Here is a 19,175-nt window from a genome sequence, read left to right as displayed (position 1 = left end):
ATACTTCCGCAACGCAAAGACATGATGCACTCTTGACTGTCTCTACTCTTTGTTAGTTGAAGTAAGCAAGGTAAGGTGCGATTAACTTGCCATATCTTTTATCACATAGCTGTGTAATGGTCTTTAATATTGGATGTGTCTCAGCAGATATCTGTCCAAATGTTTCCTCCGTCTTTTCTGCCAACGTTTTAAATACGAGTCTCAAAAGCTTCCATCAGCACCTCAGTAGGACTGAAAGATGTTGAAGCATCTTGCCAGGATCCATCCTTCACAGTGTGAGCGATCTGGTCCTCAGACTCGAAGATCAGCAGGTCAGATGTTGAGATGGCACTTTCAGGGTTCTTCTCGATGCCAAATGTTTGGCCTTTTGTACTCATGTTAGCATCTTCCCCTGCCTCCACGAGAGGCAGGTTTTCCACCTGAAAGATTAAAAACAAATACATCATTGGTTTCAAAGTGATTGACTTGGTAGAGAGAGAGAGACCAAAGAAGGCAACGATCAGGATCTCACACAGCTCCTAATCTGGAACAATGTATGGGTTGCACGGTTATGGTGAGGATCCAAGCGAACAGAACACCCACACTCACAGAACATTAGTCTTCTTACTTATTGTGCGGGGGAGATGCATTTCAGCTAGAAGCCCTCATCAGTGCTGATGATGGCTTCTAGAACATGATGATGGCTTTTAGATTACTATTGATCTGTGAGTGCCGGTGTTTTGCTTGTTAGTTAAGCAGCATTCATTACATTTTTTATTTTGAACTTACTGCAACTCACTCAATGGGTACTTTGGCCACATGTGTCACGCACACACAAAAAATTATTTTGTTTGTTTTTCTACCTCAAAATGGTTCTATTGGAAATAGTATTGATCTTTTGTCACCACTTTGCCTTTTTATCTGAAGTCAGTAGCTACTTGAAAAGCTAACAATTCCCTGCCTTATGTACCTCAACACAAAACTGTCACAGGCTGAAAATAACTATAACCTACTAAACAGGCTGAACGGTTCAAATGACTTGACCTTTGACCTGTGCCTCATAGGAGATGCAAAATGTTGAGGCAGTTTTACAAAGCACGTTCATACTGACATTAAAATGATGGCTTCTTTTCAGCTGCAGTTTTTTCAGGTGTTTCATGCACTTCTAGTTCCCCCTCACATTCATAAAAAATGGAAAGGCAGTCTAGGCCAGTGGTTCTCAAATGGGGGTCCGGGGACCCCCAGGGGTCCTTGAGGGGCTTCCAGGGGGTCCCCAGCCAAAAGGGATGTAATTTATTTTCACTATAATTCCATTCATAAGTAACACAATGACTATTTTGGTCATGAGTTTTATACACTTTCTGTAATAAAACATCTAAAAGCATCAATCTTATTATCATATGGGGGACCGTGGGACAAAATCCTATCTAATGGGGGTCCGTGGTCTAATCTTTGTCAGTTTAGGGGTCCCTCATGTGGAAATGAGGACCACTGATCTAGGCAACCTTCACCACACAACTCTATCATAGGAAAATGTACATACAGATTATTAAATTAAGTTGATTAATAGGTGATTTTTCCAAACCTAACTGCCTGGAGAAACAAGCTGATGGCAGCATAGAGGTGCATACAGATAAGATAGATAGATGATAGATAGATAGATAGATAGATAGATAGATAGATAGATAGATAGATAGATAGATAGATAGATAGATAGATAGATAGATACAACCACCTTGAACACTTTGAAATCTTCCTCTTGAGGAGGAGAAACAAGATTATCATCCTTTCAACAGATTGAACGGCCTTGATTGAGAACTTGAAAAGCTGTTAAAACTGCCTCCCTCACGCTCACTAAGCTGCTTCACTAGCCTACACTGTGCCAATAAGCAATAGTGCCAATTTGAAGTTCAACTGTGAATGGTTTCTTCTTATTGGTTAAAGTCTCTTTACTCATTTAGTTTGTATATGATGTGATTCAGAATTGAGGCCACCATCTAAATGTCTAGCAGACGAGGACAAGCTGTCCCCACTCGTTAGGCTTTAGAAGGCTTCCTGACACTTTAGAGACTGAACGTACTTTATCCATCAGATGAGGACAAACAATTAAGACAGCTAATTGTTCAATTAGACAACAGTCGCTCTGATGAACTCTATACCTTCCATACAGTACATTACCTCTTTAGTCATCAGCGCTTCATTCTCATGAATTGTCACAATAGGGTGGGATGACTGGATGATGTGCGAGAATAGAAAAAAGACAAAGAACACGAAGGACAGATAGTGAATTACATTATTCCTTGTAAAGATGGTTTATACTGTTCCTCAAAACATGACATTGTAGTTTTTGCTTGAATAAAATAGCTTATAGAAAATACAATCAAGGGGCCATATTATGCAATTGACACCATAAGTGGAAAAATCATCATTTTAGATCATCTCCACCATTTAATATGTATGTAGTCCAAAATCCCTGTAGGTTTTTTTATGCCAAAAATATCGGGGATGTTCCCATGCAGCTCTCTAAAAGCCTGCAGTAAGGGGTGACCTAGTCTCGCTGGCCAGCCTCCTCTCCCTTCCGTCCGAGGAGTCTGGCGTGGGATTGTGATGGGCGGCGCTTAGCGCCAGTGCCCTTGGAAAATAGTTTCAAACAATCCAACTTGCCATTTTCAGCGTGTAGCAACGAGCTAGGTTTCTGCCGTTAGCTTGCTAGCTAGTTAGCGTTGTTGTTTTCCCTGAGGCGGCAGGGGACTATTTACAGCAACACACAGAGAAGAGGGAGCGAAAGCTACTCTGATTGACATGGTCGGAGGAGCCAATGACAGAGCTTCTTAAGTGGGGAGCGGACATCCGGCTGCCACTGAAACCGACGCCTCCAATGGGAGAGCAGAGTAGAGCAGGGGAGGGTTTATCCCAGTTATGGAGACCTGCGGCGCCAGACTCCTCGGACGGAAGGGAGAGGAGGCTGGCCAGCAAGACTAGGGGTGACCAGACTGAGATTGTGTATCTCTTCGTTGAGTCAATGCATTTTCTATGGGGTTGATACAGTACATTGACAGTTTTTTTAAAACACTGTTTTTCCGATGTTAAAAAAAGATGGAGGAAAAAAACTACTTTTTACATTTTATCTTTTGTCTGTGATGGCAATAACACTGGGAGCTTGTGCTTAGCAAGATCCATGTTGTGTTTACAGATTATTACTGTGTTTAATCTGTTTCTGCCCCCCCTCCCCCTTATTAACATGTATCTTTAATGGATTCGATTCAGGACTCAAATTGACGTTTTTGTCCGTTAATTGTCCATTTTTTTAGGCTGGTTAATTCACATTGGTATGCACTATAAGGAACAAAGGGACCCACACTAACAGAGTGCCAAAGCCACGCCCTCTTCTGCGTTTAGCATACGAACCAAGAGATTTTCATCCGATTTCATTTTCCATCTACATTTCATAAAATTCTCATTAAAATTGCTTTACTTGGTCAAACCAAGCAATTCATTTAGAATCAGGAGAGACCATAACATTTCACTCGGGCCAAAACTAAAAAAACATTGAAAAAAGGTTTTTAATTAGTTTTTAGTTTTGGTCTGAGTAAAATGTTCTATGGTCTCTCCTGATTCTAAATACAGCTGAATTGCTTGGTTTGAACAAGTTCAACTATTTTTTTAGAAGCATTTTACGAAACGTAGATGGAAAAATGAATGGCGGAGGAAATTCCCTGGTTTGTACAGTATGCTGAACGCGGAAGAGGGCATGACTTTGGCACTCATAGCGTCACATAGCTTCATCTATGGTCCAGCTTGACACTCTGCCATACAACTGGAAACTAGCTCTCCCTTCCCTGCAGCAAGTCAGCATCACGGCACACGTCCCTGACTCTGACCTCTGACCCTAACTCATCTGGATGGATTAGCCTTCCCACCCAAATCAGGACTGAATAGACACTTCCTGTCTTCTTTCTTCTTCAATGAATTGACAACTCACCTCTTCTTCATGTCACATCTGCCTCCCTCCTCTACTTGCACCAGAGCTCCCTGTCATAAAAACAACATTTTCTGTCTCTGATTTCTTTACCCACTTACATCACTTACATATTTTAAGAAACCATCTACTGCTTGTGCACTTTTAGCCTGATTAAAACCATCCGGATCCATGAACTCACATTCTGTTTGGTTCTGTGAACCCGTCGTTTCAGTGGGTGGAAGTAGCCACAGTCCTTCAGCCAATCAGCGTCGGATCCAGTCAAATTCAAATCTACTCGGAAGAACGGTGAAAATGTCTTTTCAGCCGAGAAACACTGTTGTTGCATACTCCTGTTCTTGTTTAATTGTTGTTATTATTGAGTCTATTTCTGCAATAGCTGCACTTATGGCTGTTTAAACTCGACGAACATTGATGTTACTGCTCAAAGCGGAGAGCCATGGAGGCTGCCATTACTGTTTTGCCAGCGGCATTCCTGATTGGCCGCTCATGATGTCAACTACGAGGCAGGTCCCTGATTGGTCCGTCCACCTTGTGGATTCTGAAGTAGCCCGCCGCGGGGCAGAGGCCAGACGGTGTCGCAGAACGAAACACAAATGTGAGTTGACGTGAGGGGATGGTTTAGCAGGCGAGCGCACTATAGCTATGACGTTTGCACTTCTAATCAGTAGCTTGTGGTGATGCCGAGCGAGAAGCCTAATAATCTTGTTGTGCTGGAGCATCCGCTAACAGACTAGAACAGAAATGTCAATAATGTAGACTTGTATGACCTGTATGTTGAATGTGTTGTGATGTGTTCTGAAAGTTGCAATGAATTGTCTACATACACCGTGGATTAAACTCTCTAATACATCTGACCGCCAACAGGGGGAGGACAAGTTCTCCCCTCCCCTGTTGGTGGGCCTGAGCAGAGAGCTTAAAGGAACACTCCGGCGATTTTCAAGCAGCTTTGTATCATTACAAAATCAGTAGTATATCTGAAAACGGTCAACAGTTCATTCATTTAGTTTGACAGTTATTGAGAGTTGAATTGAGTTAAAGCCCCATTCAGCAACTTTTCCAAGTTTTGCTATTGGAGAAACTGCGCCCTCTGCGTGCAATAGTATCGATAACGATATCGCCGTTCAAAGTCAACAAAACACAATGCCAGAAAGCTCTATGTACATGTTGTGACATCGGGTACTCACCACGTGATGAAATAATAATCCATAGTTCTGTGAAACATCATTTTCGTAGCAAATCCGAATCGAGTTACTTCCTGGTTTCCAGGAACACAACGCTGCCGCTGTAGAGCGCATGCGCGCATCTTGCCTCGGGATGCTGGCAGCAAACTGCTTAGTCCCAGGGCTGGCCAATGGAGGGCGGTGTGGGATAAATAAAGGCGAGAGTCTCCCTATTACAAGTCAATCTGTCCTATGACTAAAAAGATCTTACAGTAAAAATCTTCAAAAAAATGACTGATTGGGGCTTTAAGTTGTGGACCAGTGATGTCATTTGTGCATGAATGACCTCACTGGTCCACAACTTAACTCAATTCAACTCTCAATAAGTGTCAAACTAAACGTAAAGTCTAAATGACCCCACTTTCACCTATTTCATTTGCTGTTGCCATTACATAAGAAAATGTGAAGTGTTGATGGCAGTAATGAAAGAAAGTTGTGCGCACATCATGATGAAAGGCAGAAAATCACAATGACCTTCAACACTCAAATCTGCCCCTGTCTTTCAAGCAAAGTATTGCATGTCGCTGAGGACTCAAGGACTCAAGGACTGAAACGCCTATAACGTGACACAAAAGCAATTGATAGAACTGCATGCAGTCATCAAAACAATTGGACATTGGACATTGCCAAGGTCTTAAAAATAATGAATTCATTGACATTCAGGCTATAAAATACATTGGAACCAAAATGAAGCCTTGGCACTAAATGAAAGCTGTTCTGTACACCTTTGGCTCTGCACCTTTTGTTTGGAAACCTTTGTGGTGAAAATACACAGATGAATAAGATATTCGGATGTCATGGCCAAGGTTTACTGAGAATGATAAGTGATGATCTGAAAAGGTGGTCAACACTACCCTTATCTTTGTGGGGAAGGGTAGAAATATTGAAAAGGAATGCCCTTCCAAGATTAGCCTATTATCCTCCATTCTCCTTCGGACCTCTCAATATTGGTTCAAAGGAATAAATGCCTTATAATAATATGATCAAATCAAATCATATCATAATCAAATCATAAGAAACTGTCATTGCTGAGGACGAGGAGTAAAGGTGGCATCAGGCATGCATCAATGCCATCGATGGCATTGATGGCATTGATGGCATTGATGGCATTGATCACATTTTGGAGTGGATCTGATCCGACTCACAAAATGTGCTTATATCATAGCAGACTGGGTTATTGGCCTTGGAAGAGGTCTGCGCTCTCCAAATGCCCTTCAAGCTGGGTTATTGATTTATTAGCTGTAGCTACTCTTCCTGGAGTCCACGTGAAATGCGAAAACATATCTATATACGATAGATAGATAGATAGATAGATAGATAGATAGATAGATAGATAGATAGATAGATAGATAGATAGATAGATAGATAGATAGATAGATAGATAGTACTTGAGCAGTAGATGTACCTTTCTGTTGACAGGTAAGGGTTGCTCCATAATGTAGTGTCTGAAGGGGTTAGGGTCATATTCTCCTTCATCTTCCACTCTCAGTCTTGGTATGGCCGTCATAGGGCGAATAACCCCAGGCTTAGTCTGGACATATTGCTTCAGGAGGAAAAGAGCATAGAGGCATGCATTGTTAAGTAATGCTTTCCGAGGAGATTGAACTTTACACTATCAATAACAATAGCTTTAGTAGTAGCTTACACTGTAAATAAATAATGTGACTGCATACCTTTTTAGTATCCAGCATTCTTTCACCAGAGGCAGATGGGTATAAGCTACATAATGATGCCTGAGGAAACAATGTTATTAAGCACAAATTATTTTATAGTCATTAATTTTAATTAATTAATAAATTACAGTGCCATGACATTTTGGTATCACACCTCTCAGATGTGGCTATTCTATAAACAACACATGCATAAGTAGTTGATGTATTAAATATCCACAGGCTATATGAACCATAAATGGCGGCTCCCATCATTCAAGAAAGAACATTATTTGTTTTTTTATACTCACATATTTAGTTTCACGCCCCGAGGATCTTGGAAATGTGTTTTGCTGCATGTGCTGAAAGCGAACAAAAAGAGAAAATACTGAAACAAAACTCAAGAAGCCACATGTGGGCCACATGTGACAAATTTTAGTTCTGACTGAGATTCATTTCAGAATTCTGAATGTACTCTCTTTATTCTGAGATTCTGAGAATAAAGTCAGAAAGACAGCATTCTCACATCTCAGAATTCCAATTTGAGATTAAACTCAGACGTATTTCTTTACCCCCACATGGCCATAATCCTCTTCCATACTCATCCCATAATAGAACATTCATCATTTGAAACATGTGAAACCTCCTAGTGAGAAAAATTAAAGGCGTATTACAATGAGTGGATACAGTATCTTTATTTTGAATATATATTGAATGAACTTCATGATTGCTTTTTCTAAACTGTATCTACAATTCTTAGCTGCTGTTTCTTTTTCTAAATTGAACTCCTGTGGGAAGTAAGATTCACTCTCCTTTGTTATTCTCTCTTAACCAGTGAATGCAATTCACATATAATCACTCTCAGTTCACATCATCACTCTCAATTCACATCACACACTGATACCTCACAAGTGACCCAACGACAGTGTGGACATGCATACACTCTCTCTCTCTCTCTCTCTCTCTCTCTCTCTCTCTCTCTCTCTCTCTCTCACACACTCTCTCACACACTCTCTCACACACTCACACACACACACACACACACACACACACACACACACACACACACACACACAAACCATGAGAGGTTTGATCCTTTGATGAATATTAAACAGCTGTCTTCTTTGCGTTCCGTGTGCAGACGAGTACAATATCGCCCTCTCTGGGTTTCATTAAAGCACAACATGCAGTACTTGTTTCCTCGGGTTCAAGGTTATTACAGTTTTGCATTTCCTATTTTCTACTAGATCCTATTTTAACAATTTCTCATTTTGATTTGAGTTTTAATTGATTTTTAATTAGTTTCTGGACGTTCCTAGTTTCACTTTTATTAACACATTTCTGATTTGATTGTGCAGCCTACTTGTTTGCACTGCTGGTCGTGCTCTTCCCTGCCACTGTTCTGTTTCCACCTGGATAGTGTCGCTTGCCAGACTTCCCTCCCTTCCGGGAGAGAAGTCTGGCTGCGTGGAAACAGGGTGCTGGTATAAGCTCTGCCAGTGGCGACCATTTCAGTCGCCAGGGGAAGAAAATCCCTTTCCGCTCCCTGCAAGCTCTGCCACTGGCTCCGACAGTCGCAGTTTATCGTAAAACTGTTGCACTATAAGTTATAAATCAGAAGGACTACAGACAACCCGTCATGTATGTAACTTCATAACGTTCTCCCGCCAGGAGGCCATGTTGGTGTTGGTGTGACGTATATTGTGCGAGACAAGAGATTTAGTTGATTGATCAGTTTCATACAAAACTCAACTTGTGCAACTCATTACTTTCCCTGAGTTTCCCCTTCCATTTTGATCAAGTTTTCCATGCTCGACGTAGAGACATTTAGCATTTCAAAATTGCAAGAGCCAACCGTGTGTTTTAAGAGACTAGTTATTGGCCAATCAAAAAACATCTGGGCACTGAAGAGCTAATTTAAATTTTTAGTAGGCCTGTGCAATTAATCAAATTTTAATCTCAATTTCAATTTTGGCTTCCCACAATTATAATTACAATTATAATCGGGACCGGCAGCTGCTAATCTTTCCAGAACTGATAGAGCCGATTGGCCATGTGGTGTTGTGATAAACAGCTAACATGCTTAACCCATTGATACCTGATGCAGCATTTGTGTGTGTATCCCTTTAATAGACCTTAAGTCTTAAAGGGATACACACACAAATGAGGGATATACACGCAAATTCTGCATCAGGTATCAATGGCTTAAAAGTGTCGAGAATTTGAAGCGGCAGATCTCATGTCCCATTTCAGGTCCAGTCATGAAAATGAGTGCATTTCCTAATCTGAAACAAGTTGGTAATTATGGCATGGAAGAAATTATTACATTTGAGTGAAAATCCCACATGTGGAACTGATATCTTAACAATTATAGTGTTGTCTGGGGTATGCGCTCTGCTGAATGCCATCTAGTTTTGTCAGCAATGAAGGTCAATTTAAAATGAAGGAGCCTGTGAAAAACTAATTATGGCTCAATCTCATTGATATAAGAACATAAATAGCTAATGATGTGACAGTATAATGTCAACATTATTGTGACTTTCTCATGTAATTTTCATGTTATAATTTTATTATTCCATTGTGTGAAGCACATGTCTTTAGTGACTTACTTACGCCTGTTACTCCTGGATAGGCTACTGATGATCTCCACCTCATATCATGTCACATGGTGTGAATCTGTGTTAATGGTGTGGGCACTTGTTAGTTGCAGAACATGCAGCTTTACCTGCAGACCAACATTGCTCGTTGATTCTCTGGAGGGTTTAGATGACCGAGATGTTTTGCACTAAAGAATGAAAGAAAAGCAAAAAACATCCACTACTACACAGTCCAACATTGTTATATGTTTTTATATATTGTTCATTCTGATAAATAACTGAACTCACTGTTAGAATGGAGTCCCCCAGTATCTCATCTATCACTGCATACAGTTCCTCTGACTGCTGCCGGAGCTGTGCAGGTGAGCACATCTGTAGAAAGAGATTGCAGTTTAATTCTGATATGATCGCTTATGGTAAATACATGTCCAGTCAAATCAATACTGTCCTGTGCAGTGCTACCTCAACATGGGTAATACTGTCCTGTGCAGTGCTACCTCAACATGGGTAATACTGTCCTGTGCAGTGCTACCTCAACATGGGTAATACTGTCCTGTGCAGTGCTACCTCAACATGGGTAATGCTGTCCTGCAGTGATACCTCAACATGGGTAATACTGTCCTGTGCAGTGCTACCTCAACATGGGTAATACTGTCCTGTGCAGTGTTGCTACCTCAACATGGGTAATGCTGTCCTGTGCAGTGCTACCTCAACATGGGTAATACTGTCCTGTGCAGTGTTGCTACCTCAACATGGGTAATGCTGTCCTGTGCAGTGCTACCTCAACATGGGTAATACTGTCCTGTGCGGTGTTGCTACCTCAACATGGGTAATGCTGTCCTGCAGTGATACCTCAACATGGGTAATACTGTCCTGTGCAGTGCTACCTCAACATGGGTATCAATACTGTCCTGTGCAGTGTTGCTACCTCAACATGGGCAATGCTGTCCTGTGCAGTGTTGCTACCTCAACATGGGTAATGCTGTCCTGTGCAGTGCTACCTCAACATGGGTATCAATACTGTCCTGTGCAGTGTTGCTACCTCAACATGGGTAATGCTGTCCTGTGCAGTGCTACCTCAACATGGGTAATGCTGTCCTGTGCAGTGCTACCTCAACATGGGTAATACTGTCCTGTGCAGTGCTACCTCAACATGGGTAATACTGTCCTGTGTAGTGCTACCTCAACATGGGTAATGCTGTCCTGTGCAGTGCTACCTCAACATGGGTAATACTGTCCTGTGTAGTGCTACCTCAACATGGGTATCCGTAACTCCTCTGTCCAATGGATCCTCTTCTTGTTCCACCTTATCATCTATTGCCTGTGAATGGAATGGAGGGTGAGAAGGAAGATTGAGGTGATGCCAAGACTGCTGCCTACCAATTATGGTATATAGGCAGCAATTGTTTAATTGTATTTATTCATGTCTCTTTTGATTCTCACCTGGTTTTGGCTGAAGCCTTTTCACACATGCAGCATTATATCAAATTACACTTGCAACATTGTAACATTAACTTTTACATTTAACTTGTAAATCCTCCTTAAATTAGATGTTTTTCTTGCAGGTTTTGAATGGCAAAATAAAAAAAATGTATGTTCTATGAAGCCTGGTGTGCAGGAAATAAAGATGTTATATATAAGCCTCTTTTCCAATGCAAACTGTGTCACCTACTATAATATACAAACACCATGTTCCCATTTCACCTTCCTTCCGTAACGTTGCAGGAGTGCTGTACAAAAAGGACTAAACATACATGTGCCAATGTGTCAGGATCAAGCAGCCACTCAGGGGTCAGGTGGCTGCCATGCTGTCAGGTGCCTGCCATGCTGTCAGGTGCCTGCCATGCTGTCAGGTGCCTGCTAAACCAGCCGCTCACGTCAACTCACATTTCATTTCGTTCTTCGTTCCCGTCTGGCCTGAAGCCTTCACAACAGTCTTTGCAGTGGGTGGAGGTTGGGCAGGTGTACTTGCCTTGACAGACAACTCCTTCAGCCAATCAGCATTGGATCCAGAGAACGGCAAAAACATATTTTCCACCGAGAAACTCCGCTGTTGCATACTCCTGTACTTGTTTAATTGTTGTGTCTATTTCTGCAAATACTGCACTTTACGGCTGTTTAAAACTAGACGAACGCTGACATGACTCCTCGAGGCGGACAGGCAAGGAGGCAGCCATTACTGTTTTGCTAGCGACGTTCCTGATTGGCCAGTTACGATGTCAACTATGATTGGCTCGTCCTCTTTGCAGTTTCTGCATAAAGCCCTCCCAGAGTTGAGGCCAGAAGGTTTGGTAGAACGAAATTAAATGTGAGTTCACATCACCGGCTGGTTTACCAGGCTAGTTGACAGCTAGCATGAGATAACAGATTAGTGGGATTAGAGCCCAACATGGAAGCTCACCTGCTGGTCCAACAGAAGGGTATTTGTGGGAATTGCAGCAAACGATTTGTAGCTCAACTTAATCTTGTGTGGCTGGAATATAGGGAGAGGAAAGAACATCAAATACATTAGAAAAAATTAATTGACTTCCAGAAATGTACATTGTAGGCATTTCTTTAGGTATGCTGTCTTATATTGTTGAAGGCTACTTGTCTCTCAGGCTAAGAAAGTATTCACACTCAAGTTGCTCAACAGCAAGTGCAGCAGTGAAGTTTAGTCTGCGCTCACAGCAATAGAACGTTTCTACATCATCTTGCCACTGTCCAGATGGCTGATTTGAGTGAGTCACCCAAAGCATCGCAGCTGATTTCTCCACGCTGACAGGCAAGAAAATGGGGTGACTTTGTCTAAAATCATCTTAGATGTATTTGATAGCAGTAAATATGAATGGCCTCCTGCTGGGTCATTTTTCAAATTGCTTGTGGGCTGATTGTTGCCTGGGTCCAGACCTTTGAAGTGTGCCAAGAGGAGGAGTCATAACAAAATGGCGACTTCCATTTTCAAGAGAGCCGCTGCTATCCAGTGGGCGTATATCCAGGCCATTTGGACTGGGGGCGGCCCAGGTGGGGCACAGACTCAAGCAAGGCTGGCACTGAGTGTGGCAGACATGTCAGTCACACACTTACAACCTTTCAAATCCCCCTGAAGCAAAGATCAAAAACACCACAAGCCACTCTGCAACATCAATGATTTGTGTCACTCAACGCATACGCCTAAAAACAGCTCAAGACAGAGGACAACAACACTCGATATCAAGAGATCCAGTTGGTGAAATCCATTTTGAGCAGCATCGACGGGGGTGATGACTCAAAGCATGCAACACATTGAATCATCTCCTCCAGTGTAAACAAGCACATGTCATGCAAAGAGCACGCACAGTACCTTTCTTTTTTTACCCTCCGTGTCACCGCAGTGTGATATTCCACTCCAGGGCCTCGGGGAGGGCGTGGAGGTCCAGGGCCTCGGGGAGGGCGTGGAGCGCGGGGAGAGACAGGGCGACGGCGTCAGCTCTCTGATGGGCGGAGCGGGAGAGGGCGTCGGGGTGAAGAAGCGGTCCGGAGTGGGAGAAGGTGAGTGGGTGGGCGACGGCCATCCGGGGAAAACGATGGGTGTGTAGCGGGAAGGAGACAGACAGTTGGCTTTGTGAACTGGTGGTATCCTGTCACTGTCCTTCATGGAGCTCTCCTTCATGGAGGTCTCCCTCATGGTACTGTGTAAGTGTTGAGAAAGGGAATGGGGCCTTGAGAGGGATGCACGTGGCTGTCGACTCCTTCCCTGCTGCACAGACGTCTCTCGCTCGGTCGTAGGTTTAGGGGGCGGGGAGATGAGTTTTGCGTGGGTATCTCCCGCGTGGCCCTTGGGATACAGCAGACTGTTGGGGGGTTTAAACTTAGAGGACCAACATGTGGGACGGCTGAGTGACGGGTGTGGCGTTTGTTTGGACAATGTCGAACCAGATGTTTCCTGGTGGTTTACTGTCGAACCAGATGTTCCCTGGTGGTTTACTGTCCAGCCAGATGTGTCCTGGTGGTTTACTGCAGTAGGAGAAATGGGTTTGAGTTGTGACACTGGCGAGCAAAAGAGCGGCGCGCGGGGCAGCGGGTTTTGGTGCTGCACCGGTTTGGAGCGGGTTTGGAAAACAGTTTGAGGTGTGGGCGAGATAACCCTCTCACATCTGAGCCCGCCGCTGTGTGAACGGATTTGTTCCGAGCACTTGGTCAGCGGAGTGTGAGGGCGTGTTGGGTTGAGTTCCTTGAACTGCACAGATGGTGGTGCGGTGAGGCTCCTGTAGGGCTCCATGCTGCTGGGACACCGGCTCGGAGCCGCCTGGCTGTCTATGGAGGCCGACGACGGGAATCTGCTGGAGGAAAACTCCAGGGGAATGGAGGCCACGCTGGAGGCGGCCGAACAGGCGTTACACCAGGACAGGGTCACGGGGTTGACAGGCCAGCAGGGGGAGTAGGGCCTCCGCAGAGCGGGGGACAGGACGGGGAGACGGCCCTTCCTCAGGATGGCCGTGAGGAGGGACAGACGGGTGGGAGGGAGCCGGTGGCGCGGAGGCGGAGACCGGGGACACAGCGAAGACGACGCCAGGCTGTCGCAGGACGAGAAGCAGCTCGCAGGCATGGCGAGCAGGCTGGAGCCGGGGGCCAGCGTGTGCCTCTTGACCCGGACCACGGCGGGCGAGAACGCGCCCGAGCGCACGGAGGAGCAGGGCGACACGGTGCGGCTGAACGACACGGGCGACGCCTCGCCCGACAGCAGCTGCATGGCGGACCAGCTCTTGTCTCTGTCCCAGTCCTCCGAGAGGATGGACTCTCGGGAAGAAGCCGGGGTGGGAAACAGGTCCGCCGAGTCGACGGGGCTCGTTCGGTCTTCTGACGCAGACGCCCGATTTACAAAGAAACCCGAGCTGACCTCAGCAGCACCCAGAGTGGTGCCGTGACAGCGTGGTGGGGAAATGCCCCTGTGTTTATCAACAGCTGTTTCCATAGAGGCGGCCCGGTGGAGGGGTGTATTTTCAGCCCGGGTTCTGAGGGTGCTGAGGGAGGGAGAGGCTTGCGGGAAGTTCATGTGATCCGTGGGATGCTTCAACTGAGGAAAGAGAAACATGACGACTGAGCATAACACACTTTGAACTGCTGTGATTTGTTTTGCTTCTATACTCGATCTGCTATTCACACCTCTGGCAAAGATGAGTGAAATGGATCTCAAGCTGAAACTCTGACCAATTATTTCAATATTTCACAATTTAATGTTTTTTTCTAATACTAATACAATTTTTAGAAATGTTCTGCCAAGTAGCTACAATTAGGTCTTATGCATGCAGAGAAGGGAGAAATCTTGAACTTGGCTGGATTTGAATGTGTACTTTAATGAAGCCCTATTTCTAAACGTTATCTCTGTAAAGTCGCATGCTAAAGAAAATAAACCCAATCCATTAAAGACTGTAGATAGGTACATTTGCATATCAACTTATTATTGGGTTCTAATTACAATCTCAGAAAAAGGCAGCAGTTAGTGTGTTGGCCAATACAGTCCTTTTTTTTTTATAATCTCCTGTCAGTGCTTTAGAATAGATGTCATCTTGATATTGTACATTTTGAATTGAATGAATTGCATAAACACACTTACTTGAAGATGCGTATTGTGTCCCGTTCCTCCCTCCTCTGAATCTTTGATATGGACGACCTCTGATTTGAAAATCTCCCGGTCCGAGATCGTCTCCCCAGTTGCCTCCTGCCTGGACGCAGCTTGATTCTGACAGGCGAGAATAAAGTGAGTGTTCAGGCAGAACTGAGCCGGTGAAACCTGAGCCGGCCCGAGGTGAACTTCACTGAGCCCCCCCGAGTGTAGCTTCAGCTTGCAGCTCGGGGGGGGGGCGGATCGGCCCCCCTCAGGGGTGTGCTTGTTTTCACTCGAGCACATGGTCCACACACAGAGTTCACATGTACAAGCACATGTCCTGCTGACATTAGCATAGCACATCCCTCATGTGCACAAGTGAATAATGAGCTAAATATACACACGGCTCTGTTTACGCACAACTTTGACGCTATCAGAACTGAAGTAGAAATACATGAGCAAATATGGTTAGTCTATTTATTGTCTGTGTGTATATATGTAGGCTATGAGTATATCCATGTGTCTGGTCTATATATATCCTAGTTAAGGCAGATGTTAATTATACATAGATAGGCTATATAGGTGACTGAATATCCATTCAGAGGTGAATATACTGTACATTCTATTCACGATATTATAATAGACTCATCATAATACGTATAGCAGTGGAGTTTAAAATATATCTGCTAATGGCGTCAGTGTCATCTCATTAATCTCATTAACTCCCACATTTAGGGCAATTATGATCCTATGAATATGACAGTGCACTGTAATATCTGTGGGTTATTAAAATAGATTTAATAATTAATTGCAACCGTTCACTACTGTACAGCAGATAAGTGGTTAATTAATTAATAGCTGCCAAAATGACATGGATTTAATTCCTGTGATCATAATTGACGTAAATAGCAGCTTGCATAGCAGATGTATTTCAATCCAGCAAATTGCTATGTGTGGATGTTGGGAAGTGCAGGGTACGTCCAGACCTTCACACAGCCTGGAGGATGCTGCTGCTCACAAGCATCAAGGAAGCATCACGAAAAGATGTATCCGAGCTGGAAATGGCATGTTGCTATAAAAGGCTGCTGTTATGATATTCCGGACAGACAAGTATAGTTGTGGTGGAGGTAAACATTCCAGGTATGAGTTCATTTCATATTCACAATTTAGTACCAATAACATATGCTCCATCTCTGAGGCCATGCACTTCACATATTAAGGCGAAGAAATGTGCTTTTTGACAAGAAGCAATCTCAAATCTAATCTTGATGAAATTGGATTCCTCTGGGATAGAAATAAAAGAACATTTCAACGGATGTGGAACAGACAGAAACCATCTATGCGTCATTACTATCATCTCAGCTAGGTGATTCTGTCCACTTTAAAATAATCTCCAGGCAGAAATCATTCTTGCCGTGAAACACTGGGCCCTTTGATTTGAAACCAGTCAGTACTGTAGTTCATATTACCGATCCTCAAAAAGCACTCATCATAGGCACAGGAAATGGGCAGCAATGAGGATACAATGTGATATTGATCGGTTGAGGTAACATAATACTGATTCGAAAGGAAAACATTTGTCTGTGAGCTGTCTGCTGCTTCACAGGTAAGCAAGTATTCCCTGGCACTCTGCCTTTTGGCACTTCAATATGACAGATTTCTTGGCATAGGGAGTATTACTAACCTATGTTGTGCAAATATTAAAATGTGTGACTCCTAGCTGAAGATGGCAGTTAACTTCATTTTGGATTCCTGTCAGAACAGATTTGTGCTACCCTTACACACAGTGTCAATACAGTCCTATAGACAAGTCTGTGTGCAGAGTATAAGCAGACACATAGCAAAAAAAAACATTTCATGCCACAAGTCTGATCCTCATGAACACTGGGACTAGCAGACTGCAGTGGAAAAACAAGTTCTGTACAGTAGTCCTACTGAAAGTATATATATTATCACCGTTATTATATATATTATCACCAGAACCTGATGCGTTGCAGTGATGCTGACAAATAGAGCTCTTTAATTAGCAGTTGACTGAATGTGATCTGAGCTCCCTGTACTGGCTGCACTGTGAATACAGCAACATTAATCTGCTTGGCCTGCATGTTGCTACTTGTTTGGCAACTGAACCATTGATTAGATAACAGAGTGACATAAATAGAAATCACTATACACCTTACTACTACAACAACAACAACAACAACTACAACAACAGCCACAACAACAGCAGCAACAACAACAACAACAACAACAACAACAACAACAACAACAACAACAACAACAACAGCAACAACAGCCACAACAACAGCAGCAACAACAACAACAACAACAACAACAACAACAGCAACAACAACAACAACAACAACAACAACAACAACAACAACAACAGCAACAACAACAGCAACAACAACAGCAACAACAACAACAACAACAACAACAACAACAACAACAACAACAACAACAACAACAGCAACAACAACAACAACAACAACAACAACAACAACAACAACAACAACAACAACAGCAACAACAACAACAACAACAACAACAACAACAACAGCAACAACAACAGCAACAACAACAGCAACAACAACAACAACAACAACAACAACAACAACAACAACAACAGCAACAACAACAACAGCAACAACAACAACAGCAACAACAGCCACAACAACAGCAGCAACAACAACAACAACAACAACAACAACGAGTTCTAAGACCTGCCTAAAACCCGGAGGTTAGCACTTCCTGATTCCCTCTTCTCAAAGTCAATGGGATTTTTGTATGAAATAAGGTCTGTGGTTAACCAAAGTTTACAAAACGGAGACCATTGTGTTCAGCAAGATAATCTTCACAAATGAGGACCACTTCTATGATTTTTGAAGCATGAATGTGATTTTTTTAAATCGTGTTTTTCAGAAAACGCTTCGATGATCATCCAAAGTCTCTTGCACACCTGAGAAGACTTGTGGCAGGTGCGTCGGTAGAGTAGATGTACTTCATATACTTGTACCGAAATGCTGCATTAAATTCCTGTTTATGTCCCTTCTTTTCAGAAAAAGCTTCAAAAATAATAAAAGTGGCCCTCATTTGTGAAGATTATCTTCCAAAATCCCCATAACAAATAACAAAAATCCCATTGACTTTGAACCGGAGGTGCTAACATTAGGCAGGTCTTAGAACTCATTCATGTGGTACTCCACTTTAGTCAGCTGCCCTACCACACCTAGAGCTGCAGGTCATGACCGTCTGTATGTTTTGTCCCTGGGGTAAGATGCATCGCTCACTACTTCTCTCAAAAAGTAATTTAATAACTGTAAAGTTACTAGTTACTTCAAAGTAATTAGTTACTAGGGAAAGTTACTTTTGCATTACTTTTAGTCTGCTTCGATTGTTATTAATGCACACATTATGTTAGTGTTGCTGTGCCACAGTGTGGCATTGAACATTCACTTATTGGGGAGGCTTATAGCCTATCATGGTCATTAGCCTCTGGGGCTCTGGCTGCAGCTGCAGCTCTCTCCCCAGACTACCGTAGGTCTGAGGATCAGAAACCGGATAATCCTCTCAGTTGTCCGTTATTTTCATGTTCTATAAAGTAACTACGGTAGTAACTAGCCCAGTTACTATTTTAGTAACTGTAACTGAGTTACTAAATTTGAAAAGTAATTAGTTATATTACTAGTTACTGCAAGAAGTAAGTAACTAGTTACTCCCAACAGTTAACACTATCCAATATTGTAGGCTACATGTATGAATGCTTATACTGTAGTATAAAATGTGTTGTTGTTATTTCTGAAGGGTCCTGCATGGTCAGTTCATGACACGAGCGCTGCCACTTGTTGAGGTAATAACAGTTGGTGAAGTGGAGAAAAGTAACGGTGCCAACCCCCCAATGAGAAGGGCCTTTGAAGTCTAGGGGAGTCATGCAGGCAACCATGGAGCCAAAGCAGTTGTCTCATTTGAAGCACCCAAAGCTGGGGTGCTGCTGAACTTTGACCCCTTCAGCACTCAGCAGTCTCGCTGGCTCTGGGTCCACACCACCAGCATTTCAATCAGGTTTATCTGCATCTCCCTGATCAAAGGTTTCATCATGTGCAAATAATTATACCCAAAGTCAATCATATGCAACAAGAAAAAAAAGAAAATAATATTCTGAAAATGGCAGTTTGAGGGAAA

At 43.2% G+C, this 19,175-nt stretch overlaps 1 protein-coding gene across 1 annotated transcript in view; it reads right to left on the bottom strand.

Moving 5' to 3' along the window:
• The window catches only part of mlip (muscular LMNA-interacting protein), a gene marked incomplete at its 5' end in the record, with an annotated part of 36,005 nt that continues 16,830 nt past the window's right edge, over positions 1-19,175 (bottom strand). The window contains 11 exons of the mRNA XM_083658261.1: positions 1-419; positions 2,158-2,211; positions 6,587-6,724; positions 6,855-6,914; positions 7,142-7,192; positions 9,556-9,615; positions 9,716-9,799; positions 10,680-10,748; positions 11,829-11,900; positions 12,750-14,462; positions 15,003-15,128. Of these exons, the coding sequence (XP_083514387.1) occupies positions 189-419; positions 2,158-2,211; positions 6,587-6,724; positions 6,855-6,914; positions 7,142-7,192; positions 9,556-9,615; positions 9,716-9,799; positions 10,680-10,748; positions 11,829-11,900; positions 12,750-14,462; positions 15,003-15,128 (2,658 nt within the window). The 3' untranslated portion in view covers positions 1-188. The remainder of the gene's footprint in view (positions 420-2,157; positions 2,212-6,586; positions 6,725-6,854; positions 6,915-7,141; positions 7,193-9,555; positions 9,616-9,715; positions 9,800-10,679; positions 10,749-11,828; positions 11,901-12,749; positions 14,463-15,002; positions 15,129-19,175) is intronic.

The sequence above is a fragment of the Poromitra crassiceps genome, assembly GCF_964638095.1.
Source record: "Poromitra crassiceps genome assembly, chromosome: 22".
In the NCBI taxonomy this organism is placed as follows: domain Eukaryota; kingdom Metazoa; phylum Chordata; class Actinopteri; order Beryciformes; family Melamphaidae; genus Poromitra; species Poromitra crassiceps.
The sequence above is the reverse complement of the archived record's forward strand: the minus strand, read 5'-3'. Positions and strand labels throughout refer to the sequence as shown.